This window comes from Chaetodon trifascialis, chromosome 3, assembly GCF_039877785.1.
Source record: "Chaetodon trifascialis isolate fChaTrf1 chromosome 3, fChaTrf1.hap1, whole genome shotgun sequence".
Lineage (NCBI taxonomy): Eukaryota > Metazoa > Chordata > Actinopteri > Chaetodontiformes > Chaetodontidae > Chaetodon > Chaetodon trifascialis.
This window is the reverse complement of record NC_092058.1, coordinates 18,219,032-18,235,321: the sequence shown is the minus strand read 5'-3', so window position 1 is coordinate 18,235,321 and position 16,290 is coordinate 18,219,032. Positions and strand designations below refer to the sequence as shown.

At 41.4% G+C, this 16,290-nt stretch overlaps 3 protein-coding genes across 3 annotated transcripts in view; all 3 read left to right on the top strand.

The window, feature by feature from the left end:
• The window catches only part of LOC139350657 (leucine-rich repeat neuronal protein 2-like), an 88,627-nt gene that overhangs the window by 62,030 nt on the left and 10,307 nt on the right, over positions 1-16,290 (top strand). The gene's annotated exons all lie outside the window — the stretch shown is intronic.
• LOC139328963 (translocon-associated protein subunit alpha-like) lies at positions 2,277-7,802 on the top strand. The gene is made up of 9 exons (XM_070959052.1): positions 2,277-2,444; positions 3,487-3,608; positions 4,078-4,171; positions 4,354-4,481; positions 4,954-5,088; positions 5,454-5,530; positions 6,367-6,445; positions 6,692-6,785; positions 6,914-7,802. The coding sequence occupies exons 1-9, from the start codon at positions 2,375-2,377 to the stop codon at positions 6,976-6,978; spliced, it is 864 nt and encodes a 287-aa protein (XP_070815153.1). The 5' UTR covers positions 2,277-2,374; the 3' UTR covers positions 6,979-7,802.
• Positions 8,941-12,410, top strand: LOC139350699 (neuritin-like). The gene is made up of 3 exons (XM_070992238.1): positions 8,941-9,323; positions 10,150-10,303; positions 11,032-12,410. Exons 1-3 carry the CDS (start codon positions 9,272-9,274, stop codon positions 11,264-11,266), a joined length of 441 nt encoding a protein of 146 aa, XP_070848339.1. The 5' UTR covers positions 8,941-9,271; the 3' UTR covers positions 11,267-12,410.

The window sequence follows — 16,290 nt, the reverse complement described above, 5'->3', positions numbered from 1 at the left end:
CTCTGAAGTGGACAGTCTGTCAGTCCTCTCATCAAGGCCGGTCTTCAGTTAGAACAGAGGGCAGGTTGAAGATAGCAGCTTCATGATTTGTGTTTGTTAACGTTTGGCTAACCATGTTCCTGGGGACTTTGCTAATTTCAGACATGTTAGAGCCAAAAGTAAAACCTAAACCTTAATTTACCTGAAAGAGTACAAAATGGCTGGTCCCCAGAAATTGGCTTGTTTGCTGTTTTTGCATGCGCAGGGTTCACTGTTGTGTGTTTTGTTCCTGTTCTGTTTGTTATGAGTTCGTGTTCTTTATCAGTATAAAATTAAATGAACTGATAGCAATCTGTAGAAGTTGTAGGTATACTTTCAGCAATGTGATAAAAGCAGATCATTCTTATTTACTCTTAAAGTAGTGCAATTATTAAACCAAAATTTCAAATAGAATTTATACAAAGTGCACTGAACACAACACAGGAACAGGGCCCCTGTTGAGCTGCAGCCTCACAGCTGCACATGTGGCTGATCAGTGCTGTGCAGCCACTCCTGTTCCAGTCAGCACATTACTCCCAGTTCTAAACACCAGTGGTTTCTCCAGTAAACACTGTCACAGAGGGCGAGCAGCAGAGAACTATGTCATTGTAATTCAAATGCTACAGCGACACACGCATCATGTTACATACACTTCATCTGCTCATTTCTTTCTTAATTTTACAGGACTGTTTTTCTGCACTACAAACAGCAATTCTACATGACGCATAGCTGTAGATTAAACAGCCGCAGTATATGAATAGTTAGAATTGGGGGGGGGGGGGGGGGCAGAAGGCCACCAAAATGCAACCACTTGACAATGCCACCTCACCCCAGGAATTATATTATGGGCTAAACCAATACCCAGGTTCTAAACCGGTAACACAGGTGTGTTAACTGAAATAAGACAGAGACAGTGTTCCGAAACAAAAGCAAATTTATTGATTAAAAAGTAGCTGGAAGTATCAGTTCCAGTAGAAATAACTAAAATAACTGGGGAGATGGAAAAGTGGGCTGAGGCTAGCTGTGGGGAGGCAGCCTACTGAAGGGTGTGTTCCAATAATGCAACTCACCCACCACTCGTCTGCTCACGGCAACGGGCAATCACTGCAAACTGTGGCTCAATATTGTGTTCCCATGCTCTTACCACCACAAATCTGTGAGGGGAACCACGCTACGATGCCTAGCCTCCACCTCAAGCCGGCCATCAAGCTCCACTAGGAAAAGGGAAAAAGAAAAAATCAAACTACACAAGAGATCATGCCAGTTGGTTCAATCCAAAACAGTCCCTGAACACTACACAACAGCTGGAGCCAAGGACCAAACAGTAGCTGATTGAAATCTAAAATACAAACACAGTACATCTTAAAGTCTGTAACCCTGCCATAATGTGCCAACAACAAGTACCTCAGACATTAATCATACTGAAGAGTTCAAATAATCCATATCAATACAAGTGCGTCGACAAAGCCAACTTGAGAGGGCTAATGTCCAGATCACTCAGGGGAGACAGATTATCAAGACCTCAGGGAAGCGGACACCAGTATGACCAGGCAGACAGGAGACTAAAACCACAAAAAAGGACTCTGGCAAGTAGTATTAAACCTTTTTTCTTTTTATTTTAAAAAAAAAAGGACAATCAACATCACCTACCCAGAGTCACAAAGAGGGGACTATGTGGCATCAGACAAGGCAAGGCAAAAAGGAAGCCATGGTGCCACAAGTGCTTTTAGATACCCTCAGCCTGACTGGGGGCTGGACCAGGGAGGAGCTGACCTACTTCTATAGGGGTACGTTCACCAGCCAACAGAAGTCATGCAGCCTGAACACCAAGCCTTCCTGCTACTTATACATTGGTAATATTGATCCAAACACATCTTATATAATAGTAAAACGGTGACAGGGACCATTTCACTGCACAACACTTTCACTATGTTACGTTTTGTAGAAGTGTTGCTTTTTTAAGTAAAGGATCTGAATACTGCTCTGTGCAAAAGATGCATTAAGTGCGAAATTAAATGACTCCATTTTCACTTTAATCATGATTTAATGAGGACCATGAGCACGAAGGAGCAACCGCAAAACCTGCTGTCAGTTTGCACAACATTAAGAGCAAAAAATGTCAGCGAGTCGCCACACGCTTTCAGCAGACAGTCAACTTCCTCCGTGTGTAAAACTAAAGCCAAGTTTAAAAGTTTAAAAAACCAAAACAAAAAAAAAAAAAAAAACGGGACCTCCCGAACCCTCCTCCAGACGGGCGGGGCTAAACTCTCCGTTAGCCCGGCCCTGCTGAACGCCGCCCTCCTCTCCGCTGCTGAACGCTGATGTGTTACTAACCTCAGCTTTCAACTCCGACAAAATGTTCAACTTCGGACCAAAACTGCTGCTGCTTTTCCTCCTGGCCTTCCCCTGTGGCCTCATATCCATCGGTAAGTGATATTTCCTCCTCCGTTTGAAGATCCGTGTCGTCGCCTCAACTCTGGATCACTTCTAAAAGTTATTACGTGGCACAGCTGCACAGCTGTGAGTGTGCAGCACCGCTGTGCCAACGTGAATGTATGGACGAGCTGTCTCAGGCTTCATTCACACCGACTGATTGTTTTACTCTCAGATGATTGAAAATCCTGGTCGCCTGACAGCTGCTGCCGCTTCAGTGTAAAAGTATAACTTCAGCCAGTAAATGTGCCGTTCAGTGTCACTTTGTGAGCGTTCAGAGGTGGATTCAGTCAAAGATCAGTCGCTGTGGATGCAGCAGCAGTGACCGGCTGGGACACGTCACCATAGATAAGATGCTGTTTGTCTCCTAACGCCACTTTCTCCCGTTCACATGCATGAAAAAGGGGGCTTTTATTGTTCTGCTGTTTAACTGGCAACAAGTGTCCAGTTTAAATACATGGCAACAATGAAAATGCATCAACAGTCACACAAAAACCCCTCAGAGCATAGATTTGGATTGTTACTGCTGGGTAAATCCAGCTAAAACATTGATTGCTTTGTCTGTATGCGTTCTGATACTGGTGTGTAATATTCCAGTTCTTCCACCACTAAAATATGTAATAGTTTCTCTTTTTTGTGTAAGTAAATTATATTGTTTCCACACATTTATTCACTGCTACTCTGAGCTTCCTTCTCCACAGATTACCATATTATTAAATCCATCAATATTTTTGACCAAATACCTTTATATTGGGAGATGTTGATCAATTGCAGGATGACTGTGGCTTTTGCAGAAGATAAACACACTCTCACACTCACTGCAAAATGTAATGCGGAAGAAAATATCAGTAATGGCGATATAATGACCAAATACAGGCATTCATTGTCTATTTCAATCCCTGAAAACAGTCAAAAGATTGCAAGCAAACAGGAAAGCATCAGTAATAAAATGTGACAACAATCAAATCCTGGAAGGTTTAACCGTTAATGCCATACCAGCATCATGTCACCCATCGTGTCCTCTGACCCACACAGGCCACGTCTCTGCAGACTCCGACTCAGCTGAGGACATTGCTGAGGACGCAGATGCTGCTGTAGATGAGGAGGAAGACGATGAGGAAGAGGTGCTTGTTGAGGAAGATCAGATTCAACCCACGGTATGTATGTTTTAAACACACAGCAATATTGCAGGGCTGGACATTAATGGTTGGCAGGTTTTGGCAACCATGTTGAGAAACTGGCAACCAATCCTTGGCACTTTTTAACATATACTGAAGGTTTATGTTAAAGATTTATGCAGTTTTGGGAGGCGAAGTATCCCAGCACCTTTGAGCTGGATGGAAAGTTATACTGCAAAGCATGTTCAGCATACAGCTCGATAAGAGAAGCATCGAGTTCATTCGTTCAAGGTAGCACATCCTACAGAACCACGCGGTGAGAAGAGCTCTGGAGGTGGAGGCTGCAAGAGCTGGCACACACATCAGCCTTCCCTGGAGGATCCTTTAAGAACACGAGAGCAGCTGCATCGCCGCTATTTTCTATGCCAGGAGTTGAGGGTGGACACTATAGCAAACTATAGAGTGACATGCAGGTGATTAACAATGTCGTGCTGTGCTTCTCCCTTAGGAGGGAGACGAAGATGACACTGATGAAGCAGCTGATAAACCGTTGACGTCCCACCCTGACGCTGACACCACCATCGTCTTCATGACAGGAGAAGGTTGGTTTGGCTCCTGGCTTTCAGTCTTTTGTGGAAAACTGAAGCTCTGAGTGAAGACATCACCCTGAACTGCAACACATCAGCCAATTATGCGGCTTTGTTAGTACATCTTATACCTCCCACTTTATTTGTGCTAGTGTTGCAATTTCTATATTGTGTATTTGCGCCTGCAATAACTTTAGAGTTTCCTGCCAATGAGATTGTGAGGTTCCTGGTGGGTTTCACGAACAAGGCAAGTCAAGACTTCACCGTGCAGTCGCTGGAGGCCTCCTTCCGTTACCCCCAAGACTTCCAGTTCTACATCCAGAACGTAAGTTAGATCTGGAATAAAGACCAGCAGCAGACATTGCTCTGCCTTTTGACTTTATCTGGAGTTGGATATGTGTAAAATAAGATGCAATCATTTGTTGTTTGGTTTCCACTTTGAGGTGATCAAAAGGTGTTCTGTATCTACGTCTCAACGACTCAGATATTTTGGGATGTGGTTGTTTTGTTGAAACATATTGTGAAAGATGTAGTGGTTATGAAGTATTCACATGTGGTAAATGAAAACCATGAAGCCCGTGTGATTTATTCTTTGTTATTTCATTGTGACGCAAGAAAAAACAGAGGAAAAAAAATAGCAAAAAAAAACATCCACAGCATTGTATTTTTATGTATGAATGTACTGTATGTGTGTGTTTGTATAGCAAAAAAAAAAAAATACAGTAAATGCCACAAAAAAGTGCTTACAGTGTCGCAGTTGAGCAGCTGTGTGTTTTAATGATGTATGTTTTGTGTAGTTCACAGCTTTGCCTCTGAACACTGTAGTGCAGCCCCAGGCTCAGGCCTCCTTCGAGTACTCCTTCATCCCAGCTCAGCCCATGGCAGGTCGGCCATTCGGTCTTGTTATCCTCCTCAACTACATTGATGCTGAGGTAAAAAAAAAAAAAAAGTTTTTCATTATTTATAGAAAACCATTTGACGGTCCACAGGAAGGTTTTTCACAGCCCATCTCAAATTTTGCTGATTCATGAAAAGTAACCTGAAGAAGTCATTCTCAGTCAGCACTTTGTCTTTATATTCATGTAACAGTCATTTCTGTATAACTGGAACTACTGGTGGCTTCTTTCCGTCTCTGTTCGCTGCCTGCGGAGCTTTGACATGTTGTTTCCGTGCTATGAACGCATGATTATTGACAGTCATATTAACATTCAGATTTTTAGAGAGCAGCTCTAAAACTTTTGAAGGAAGTTCTTGAATGTTCATGGCACTTGCTGACTACTTTTCATTTTTTCTTCAGGGCAGCGTGTTCCAGACTGCCATTTACAACCAGACTGTCACCATCACTGAGCTAGAGGAGGGACTGGACGGAGAAACGTAAGGCTTTCCTCTACTTGGTTTATATCTTATCATGCGCATATTTGTAAATGAAAATATAAAGAAAGCTGTTGCTTTTTGTATTATTTCACTGCAAAAATGTAAAGAAGTCGGCAAGCTATAGTGTAGCAGCAAAATGACTAAATCACAGTAGGTGATGAGTGGTCGTACGAAACCAATTCCTGCATCTCAATTCTATGCAAATCGTGTGTACATCTAATTATTTTGCCCATCTATTATTTATTGTCCACGTCCCTTATGGCTGTATCCAGCTCTGTATGGCTTCACAATCGCAGCTTCCCCAGACGATTGCAGCACATGTAAGAACCTGCAAAAAGAGGTGTGAAATTTGCACAAAGAGATCAGTTGTCAGAATTGTGCTGCTGGTGCAAGATCCAGAAACTGTCACCAGCAAATTAGTCAAGCAAGAGAAATGCTCTTTTCCTTCCTAAAATCTCAAAACACATCAGAAACTGTTGCAGTTATGGGCAAAGGCCACTTAAGTGCACAAAGGGGCCAATTATGTGTGACTGGTTTTTACGCTAAAAAGTTGCACTTGAAGTTGCTCATACATTATTTAGTAAGCACACTGCAGAATGCTTAGGAGAGGTCAGAGAAATGTTTTCATACCACCATCTTCAACTCGCTGGGTTGCTGCAGATATTGAAATGAATTTCATAGGAAAAAGCACTTAGACGGCTCTACGTCGTGGCCATGCATTGTGAAGGTCTTCAGTCGTCCAGTAGCCATGCATCATGCATACAAAAACTAAATGTGGACCTCTTTTCCTGATTTCTGTTCTCTGAGTAAAGAAATCATTTTGTTTTTCTCTGCAGAATGTTCATGTACATCTTCTTGGTTGGACTGGTAGTCCTGATGCTCTTTGGGATGTACCAGGTCCTGGAGACGAGGACGGTATGTGTCAGCTGTTTTATTCTTACTGTTTATGTATGTGTGTTGGGGCTACATATCTACTTGGGTGGTGGGATTATAACATACTTCTATGTGCAAGATCAACAAAAGGAGATGGAATGGAGCTCACATTAATGTCATCCATCCTCATCCCTGTAAAGCGTACAGGGATCAATTGAAATTGAAGTAGGCTGATGGACAAAATGGTTTTGAAATTGAACATGTTGTCTTTCAACCTGTGTTTTGCAGAAAAGGAGAATCCCAGTGAAAATAGAGAAGGGCACTGGCGGGATGAGCGATGTGGACATCAGCTGGATTCCTCAGGAGACTCTCAATGTCATGAGTACGTTCACTTTTATAGTACCTGTAGACTAAACGCTGGTTTGAGGTGTGGCCATTTGCTCATATCACTGTTACTCTCCATGAGAATGAAGCAACACAAATATCTGACCTTTACTTCCTGTCTTACAGACAAGGCTTCCCCTAAAGCGTCTCCAAGGAAACGAACCAATAGGGCAGCTGGAGCAGATCAATAAAACTGTCCATTTGCATCCATCATCACACTATCCATCAGGCTTTCAAAGCTCATTTCCTCGCCACAGTAACCTGATGCCATTTACAATGGATCAACATTTCTGGAACCCAGTTTTCATCCCGAGCAATGTGTTTAAGATGTTTGTGTGGATCTCAGCCTGCTGGTATCTCGACCAGAGAGTATCCTGGACTCTGCTGCTCTGATCAGTGCTTGACCCAGACTTCAGACACAGACAGGACTGAACTACAATTTGTTTTGAAAGGGACTTTTTTATCAGTATGTATGTGTGTGAAAGGTGAAAAAAACATAAACCAATAAGTCATTAATTTTTTTTATGGAAAAGAAAAGGATTGTGGTACAAACTGCCCCTAAAAGAAAGCTGAACACATCAACTCTGTCTGTATCAGTGCTGTGAAGTCATCATAACTGTGTTGGAGTTTAATGACTTTTTTTGAGAGAGATTTGTTATCTTCATTTTAAGGCTAGGGACTTCAGACCAGTCATATTTCATCTGTTGAATCAGATGAATCCCCTCCTCTCTATCTCGTAAACACCATTGTGCCTTATCTGTACTGTATTTGCGGTGCCCTGCTGAGACTTAATGTTACATATTGTTAAGAACTGATATGGCATTTGGCTTGAGGTTTGTACAAGTTTAAATATTGTTGTTCAGCGGGGCAATGGCAGCTGCAGTTTACAACAAGCATTAAAACAGTGTTCTCTGGAGGTTTCTGCAGGTTAATTTACCTGTTTGTTTCTTCATCTTACTGTTGTAAGAGGCTCGCTGGAGCATTTTCTAAAACAATAAAAGGGTGAACAAAGTGTATTTATTTGCTCTCTTTGAAGCTCTCTTTCCTAATTATTACACTGTTGTCGTCTGCCCTCTTTGCAATCTACACAACACAGTTTCAGTAAAATGACAAGATACTCAATGAAATTACAAAGGAAATAACATGTAGGGCTGGAGCTAATGATTAATTTAATAACTGATCATTTATCAATAATTTTCTTGATCAACTGAATAATCATTTGGTTTATTGACTAATCGGTTAATTCCCCAATCGTTGCAGCCCCAGTGACATGGAGCCACAGAGCTTGTTCTAAAACTTTTGGTAGCTATATTCTTATGGATCCATAAATTCCAGATAATTCCCTTGGAAAGTTTTACTGGAAAGAACAATGGAATTTGGCACAAACTAAAAAAGTAATACTTCAAAGAAGTATTGCTCAATCAGTACACTGCAATTAATTTCTTCCAAATAAATGTGTAAGAGTGCAGCTTGTCCATAAGTAAGCATACAGCTCAACATAAATGATGAATGAGTATTGACTTGGGTTTAAAAGCACCCATTGTTTAAAGAAAATCCCTCAGGAAAATAAAAATAAAAACAGCTTTTATGTGGCGGCAGAAAATGATTATCAGATTAGTCGACAATTTGGCTCGTCAATAAATAATACTAGTCAAATAAATAAATGGACAGTAAAAAATATTTGAAAATGTACTTTCAAATCTCTGCCTTCATGCATCATTTTCATTATCATATGCTTCTCTCATAACGAGATGGGCGTCAACATAAAGTCTCAAATGTCTCAGATGTATTGACCTGTATCATTTCCCAGGAAGTTACAAAGAAACAATGCAACTGTGGAATAACTATAACAATATGTGGAAAAGGGTCTTCTCATGCACATGTTTGCACTGTGGTGTGAAAAGCAGGAGATTTGAACGTGGCAGCAGGGTTGGGATGCACAGTGACATATAGCTGCTTAAGACAGACTGCAGCTCATAAACTGAGATAACACTGAAGATTAAAATCTATAAAATGCGATAAAGTGACTGATGACAGGCGGGCGCATCCTGAGGTGTGTGTGTGTGTGTGTGTGTGTGTGTGTGTGTGTGTGTGTGTGTGTGTGTGTGTGTGTGTGTGTGAGAGAGAGAGAGAGAGAGAGAGAGAGAGAGAGAGAGAGAGAGAGAGAGAGAGAGAGCGTTGCAGCAGGGTTGCACGGCGGTTCCTCCTCGGGGAGGTGAGGGCTGTCCGGTGCTGAGGGGGGAAGATGAGCTCAGCGCGCGCCGGGGGGCAGGTAACGTCAGCAGTCGGTCGGAGCAGGGAAAGACTGTACACACATACACACACTCGCCAAGTGTTCATCGCCGCTTAATCACTGATACGCACCGACTCGCATTAATAATGGGCAGCTAATCAGCGCCTTGTGACTCAGCGCCGCTTTTTCTTCCGATCCATGAACGCCTCGGCAGCATCCCGCGCCCTCCGCTTGGCTTGAAATGGGATGATATGGGATTTTTCATGTCGACGAAGATCGGAGGGATTCTTGCGCTTGCCTTGGGTAAGATATCTCACGCTCCTCCGTACGGTTTATTTAGGCTGCCAGCCACTTTGGATGGTCTGACAGCCAAAACTGGCTTACATCTTCTTCTTTTTAAAAACCTCCTGCATCCGATATGTCACTGCTATGATCTTTATTTATCTCCATCAGTGTTGTATGATGAGACGTGTGCCGTGGCCAACAGCTTGTAGTACACCCATCGACGGTAGATGCTGGGTGTCTATACTTCGGTGATAGTGTGCAAGCTTTTGGACACGCAACATTGAGGAATGAAACACCACACATTGACTCATTTCTTTTCAATGCCACTTTATGAATATGCACTGTCATATTCGTCCTTGTTTTGCGCTGTCCTCTCACAGAATGACATGTTTTAACGTTTAAATTGCTTAGAACAGGGCATTGCACCCCATGTGGAAGACATGCATGGGGCTGCAGTGGTCAGGACTATTCTCTGTGATAACATCTGCTTTACCTGCTGTATCTGTCTGAAATGAAGTTCAGATGGCAGGGCTGTGCAATCTAGAAATATATAGGAATGTTAAAAAAAAGATACATGAAACAGTAAAATCAACAAACAAATAAATAGTCATTTTTTGTGAAAAGTTGAAGCATCATAAGCAGTGTTTGCAGCTGACTGACACTATTTCACACATTAGAAAACTACCAAATTACAACAAACAAATTGCAATAATTTTACTTGCATATGTCAGGGACATACTGGTGCTGCTGATTCATCTTCCAAACTTTGACCATTTGAAGAAAATAGCTGAAGCAGGTTTATAAAGTCTGGTCCAATAAGCTGTCACCTGTTCCTGTCTTGCAGTGTTCCTCTCTGTGACTGTGTCAGGAGACTCTGCAGATGTGAGGTGTGAGAACATTTATAAGGACTTTTCTGACTGTGTCCTGGAGCTGGGAGAGAGCATGGACAACTATCAGGAGAACGTGACCAGTGAGAGGGGAGTGGCGGCCGTGTGCAGGTGATAATAACTTTATCAGTGAGGGAGTGTGTGAGCAGCATGTAGCATCCATTTGTGCACATGGGACATGCCCATCAGAGTCTGTATGTTTTTATTTGAACCAAACACGGCTGATTTTCAACAGAGAATGCGAGAACTGGAGTAAAAACCTTTAGCAAAATCCACTGATCTGCAGAGCTGTGCACAAAATTCTATTTCTGGTCAATTTGTATGAAATAGTGCATGATTGAGTGAAATAATATGTGGAGATACGATATGAAATATGCATCCCGTGGCAAAATACTGGAGAGGGAAAGAGCAGATGCCATGATCTCAGAGGGAGAACAGAGACATGAACAGTGCTGAGACACTGAGCCATTGTTCTAAATAATTTATGACTTTGCTGCAGCAGTAATGAAATTCCGGGGACGTTTTTTGTCATTGTTACTGCACGCACCCTCAAACCCGAGCACGCTATATTTAAGACAAAGATTTACACATAAGCCTTCTGTTGGAAATTGCCCACTTGCAATATCATCTGTGATATTGTTTCACTCTCTGATGCAGTTGCCATGGTAATTAAAGCTCAGTTTGACTTACTTGAAGCCAACGTAGCCATCTGAGTGATGGATTATTGGCAAGTGAATTAATCCACGACAGCCAGTGCATGTCTGCGTGCTGTAGCCAGGATGAACTCTGAGTGAAATGGCAGACGCAGTGTTGATCTGATGATCCTTTGTTTGCCACAGCCACTGGGAAGCTTTCCACACATGTGCCCTCACAGCGCTGTCCGACTGTCAGGAGGAAGTCAGCTCCATCTGGGAGACTCTGAGGCAGGACTCCAGGAAGATGCGCTTCCAGGGAAGTCTGTTCGACCTGTGCAGCCCCAGCTCCTCTCCCCCAATAAGTTCACCTCTTGCTACCCTTACCCTGCCATTGATGGGCATGCTGATCATGACCGGGCCTAACTGGTCCTCTGTATAGATGGGGGTGGGGTTGAGGGTGAGGATATGGGAGGGGTTGAGGAGGGCCTCCAGTTCCCCTGGGTTCAGTCTGCCTGAGTTCAAACTCAAAGCCAAGGATTTCAGAGGGACAAATGTTTTAATAAGGATTATTTTGACACAGAGCCACAGAGGTCTGTGGCAAGCCAATCAATATTTGCTGTGATGAATAATGTTTGAAATCTTTGCAAATACTTCAGCTTGATCCTCCCTTATGTCTAGAAACTGATAGAGTAGTTGAGAAAATTTCATTTCTGCCATCTAATCAGTCCAGACGAGCTTAAACAAATACTCCAAGTATTCAAGGGATTTCAGATACAATGTGAGCAGAGTCTGGTCAGAACAGTCCAAGGCAGACACCTGTGGCTCTCGGTTACCAAGGAGTGGACGAAATATCATGAACACCCGTGCAGTCTAATGCAAATCTAATACAAGAGCCCAGCTATGAATACAACAAATGCTAAAAAAAAAAGGTAAGTTTTTGAGGATAAAGCTGCTTCAGCATTTGTGGAGTTGTACTGGATTTCAACATAAGACAGCAAGGTGTTCATATTTTTCTGTCCACTCCTTGTAGCATGTCTTGTATTGTATGGTTTTATTGTGATAGTTAAAGGAATAGTTCACCAGCTAACATTCATTACAGAGTTAGCTGAGAAGATCACTCTCACGTCTCACACGTCTTCCAGGCAGCAGCCAGTTAGCTTAGCTTAGCAAATGGCTCCTTCCAGCCAAGAAATAGTTTCCCTTAAAACTACAACTTGTCATTTTTACACTTTTGTATGGTTAAACAAATGAGATAAAATGTCAATTAGTAAGTTTTGGAGGTGCTGCTAGGGGGATTTTGTTACCTTTAGACAAAACTAGGCTAGCTCTCCCCTGTTTTCCTTGTCTTTCAGTTGAGCTAAGCTAACCAACTACTGTCTGAAGCTTTATATTTCGAGTACGAACACGAGAGTGGTACAGATTGTCACATACTTCTCTGCAAGAAAGCAAATAAGCACATTTCTGAAAAAGTCAAACTATTCCTTTAATTAAGAGTAATTGTGTATGTTAGACACCAAAAACACTAATCAATTCATGATGTAATTAGCTATCACGTTCCAATAAAACACTTAAAGGACAGTTCACCGAAAATAACAGCAATATATTCAAATCTTTGCTTTTGCTCATTATAAAACTGCTTGAATATGTTGTTATTTCATTTATCAGTGAAAGAGCCAAACCCCAAGACAGAATCAGACATTAATCTGACTAAATTACCCCAAAGCTAGCGACTAAACAGCATTCAGATGTCTTATAGGTGGAATGCCCCTATAATCTGTTTCAAAATGTAGTACATGTTTGTGTTAGTGACAATCAAGCCACTTGGAAGAAAATTTTGACCCCCACCCCCCTCAACATTTCAGCCCACTGTGGCTGATGGTACACGGCTGCTATAAAGACACCAAAAACAGACATCTGACACGACACATCATCACATGTTCACCTCTCCAGCTCCCCCCGCGCACTCTCAGAGCCTCGCCCCACGCTTTGGTTCAGTCTTACGCTCAATCAAACTCGCCTGTTGATGCTTGTGTTCAAAGAAAATCTGATGTGTGACTGTTCAGTGTTGTTTCACTCCTTTCTCTTCCACCTTGTGTGAAAATGCTCACTTGCAATAATACGATATTTCTAGAGCTTAACTTTAAACTACTCTAAGTACTGCATAAACAAAGTATGTGATACAGTGCATAGATACTGTAGGATCTGTATAATTGTGCAGCCAGAAGTGTGATGAAAATTCCCCAAATAATCCTGTTTTAATGCCTGAGTACCTCGACACAGTATTTATTTCTCTTTAAACACCTATAATAAATCTCTAATGAAGTCTAATTATATGCAAAAGCAGAACAAGGAGCTGCTGTAATACAAAACAATCACTTATTTTTGTAAAATATCCATACTTTTGCTTTTGTATCATTAGTATTTAAAGTAAAGATTGACCCATTGAAGTATAGCATAATTGTGATGTCAAACTATATCCCAACACGTGTTGCTCAAGTTTCATGCATTTAATTGATTTAATTCTGAGAAACTCTGGCTTGATTTTACACAAAATCCAGAAGCTTCAAAAGCAGCCAAGAATGACAGCAGTGAATCTCATCGACAGGAAACAGCTGATTGCTGTATCTGATGCATTAAGGCAATAAACCATGTGAGATATCGCTCATTGTAATGGTCTTTTAATCTCTATGAAATGAGTATTCACATTAAATTTTCTCCATAAAAATCTGACTATTACAGCTATAGTCACCTTGATTCAGAGCAAGTTCAAAATGAGTTTTTCCAAAACTGTAAACATTTGCATACTTCCTTTAGAACTCATTGTCCCAACAGGCATTATCACAATACGGGTGATTTCTGTGGTCCTGAATGTTTTCCCGTCATCTGTTTTATCACAAATGCATGATAATTTTAGTGACAGTGCTTCAGATTAAAGACCAGTCCGTTGATTTTACCTTGAACAGAGTGTACAGTGGTATTGATCTGTGCATGAAGTTAAGCTACAGCTCCTCAGTGTATCAGCATCCTTTTTATGCAGATTCATTACCCGCCCACCCCCACTGCCTCTACCTACATTAGCATGTTTGTTCTAGTTGTTTCTATTTATTTCACGTGTGGTAGCATTATGCCATCCATGGTGTGTCTGGTGGTGAGAATACAAAAACAGTTGTGATGTCCTCAAAGCATGAGCAATATGTACAGTCACTTCTTAAGAGAGGACACTTCTCCCTTCATATGCTGTTGAAGAACGCATGAAAATGATTGTTTAATCATGAGCATTATACCACAAGAACCCTAAAGACAGTTTAAACATGGAAAGAACTTCTGAATGTAAAAACATGTTCAATATCCATGTGTTTTTTCCAGTTTACTGGTAGAAAAAGACACTACTTACACAACTGTATTCAGCAATATATGGCAAAGTAATGTGTTTGTAATAATAAAACACTGTGTTTAAAAAATCCAGTGTGTGTCTGTTTGTGTGCATCACCTTGAGCAAAATACTGGAAAGCAAAGATCTGAAAACCCAAAGTGGTAAAATAATGGAGCATTTAATCGATGCAGTAAGTCCTCTGCTGTACTACAGGAGTTTCTGTTTTTAGCCCTCCCTGAAGCAAAGTGTTGGTAATGAGAATCACAACCAGCGTCTTTCAACTCGTTAGTGCTCTCCCATCTGCTTCTTTCCACCTGGACACTTGCAGCAGAGGCAGTGGTAGGAGAAAATGAGGGGATCAGGGCCCCAGGGGGGGAAACTTTCAGAGATCCAAAGACATGCTTGTGGCGTGTCCCTCATTAGAAGACCTATCTTTGACGTCTGAAGCATAATGGCCAATTATTTTATGACCTACAGTTTCCTGACCGAGTTTTACACTTTTTTCCAATCCACGTTAACTGGGAGTGTTTCAATAAAACAGCATATGCATAGTAGCCCTTACATTTTAGCATAATTCCTTAATGCTGTTGCCAAGACCCTACATTTACATCTTCAGAGCAGAGGAAAAACTATGTAAACTTTGTCATGTTTCTGCACTAGAAAGTTAGAGAACTGAGTTACATGAATAGGTCCATCTCATCAAGTTTAAAGAATACAGAGATTGCACTGCCTGTGAAAGCTTTCAGAGCAGTCTTTTCAAGAAATATTCAAATAATAGGTGATGCTCACTTAAAGAAATCATGAGTTTGAACATAACTTAAATGAGTAGTTCAACATTTTGGGAAATTAGCTTATTCACTTTCTTGCTGAGAGCACTGATATCGCTCTCATGTCTGCGTGGCAGCCAGTTAGCTTAGCTTAGCATAAAGGCTGGAAACAGCTAGTATGGCTCTGTCCAAAGCAAATACGCCTACCAGCTCCTCTACAGCTCTTTAACTGACAAATTATGTCTTATTAAAACCTGAAGTGTAAACAAAAAAGTTGTGGTTGCCTGACAACATAGACTCTCTTTCTTGGTGTCATGCCAGTTTCAGTCACTGCACCCTGCCAGGAAACAGTTGGGCACAACCTCTGTAACTTCTCATGTTTATACTTTTATACTATACAGCTTCAAGATATCACATACTCATTAGTGGGCTTTCAGAGGTGCTGGGTTACATTTTATTTTAGTTTTTCTCTTTCCAGTCAAACTAAGCAAACTGCCTGCTGCCTGTAGCTTCATATTTTATTGACAGACATGAGAGGATCAATACCACTTATTGATCCTCTCATCCAACTCTCAGCAAGAAGACAAATAAGTTTATTTCCTAAAAAAGTCCAACTATTGTGCAACTTTGAAATATCAACTCCTGCAGCATAATGATGTCCTTGCACTACACTTTAGACGCCTGATTTTAAAACAAGACACTGCAGAGTCCACACTGTATAAGCTGTTAGACGACCTGCAATACTCCAACAGAACTCAAATTCCAAAAAAGTTGAGACACTGCGTAAAATGGAAATTAAACTGAATCTGCTAATTTAACTTGCTAACTCTACTTATTCTGTTGGGACAAGACTGGGAAAGTTGTGTAATACTCCAAAAACACCTGTTTGGAACATTCCACAGGTAAACAGGTTCATTGGTAACAGGTGATAGTATCATGATTGAGCATGAAAGGGGCATCCTGGAAAAGCTCAGTCGTTCACAAGCGAGGATGGAGAGAGGAGGAGTGGGGAACCTCTGGACCGCATCCAGCCTGCAAGATCTTTTCATCTGGCCAGTGAGACAATTCATCAATACAAAAAAGCAACTCAGATTTAAATCGAAAGTTATCTATAATAGAATTATCTTGCAATTGTTTTTATCAGTGATAGAAGACAACGTAAACTCGTAGACTAAAACGTCTTTGGTCCATGAAAGCAACACAAGTATAGCTGTTGACATCACATCAATGGATCATGGCACCTGTCAAGAGTGTCACTCTTTCCAAGAGAAATAGACAGACTATTATTTTTTGTTAAAACAAACCAGTGTGTCTAAGTCAATT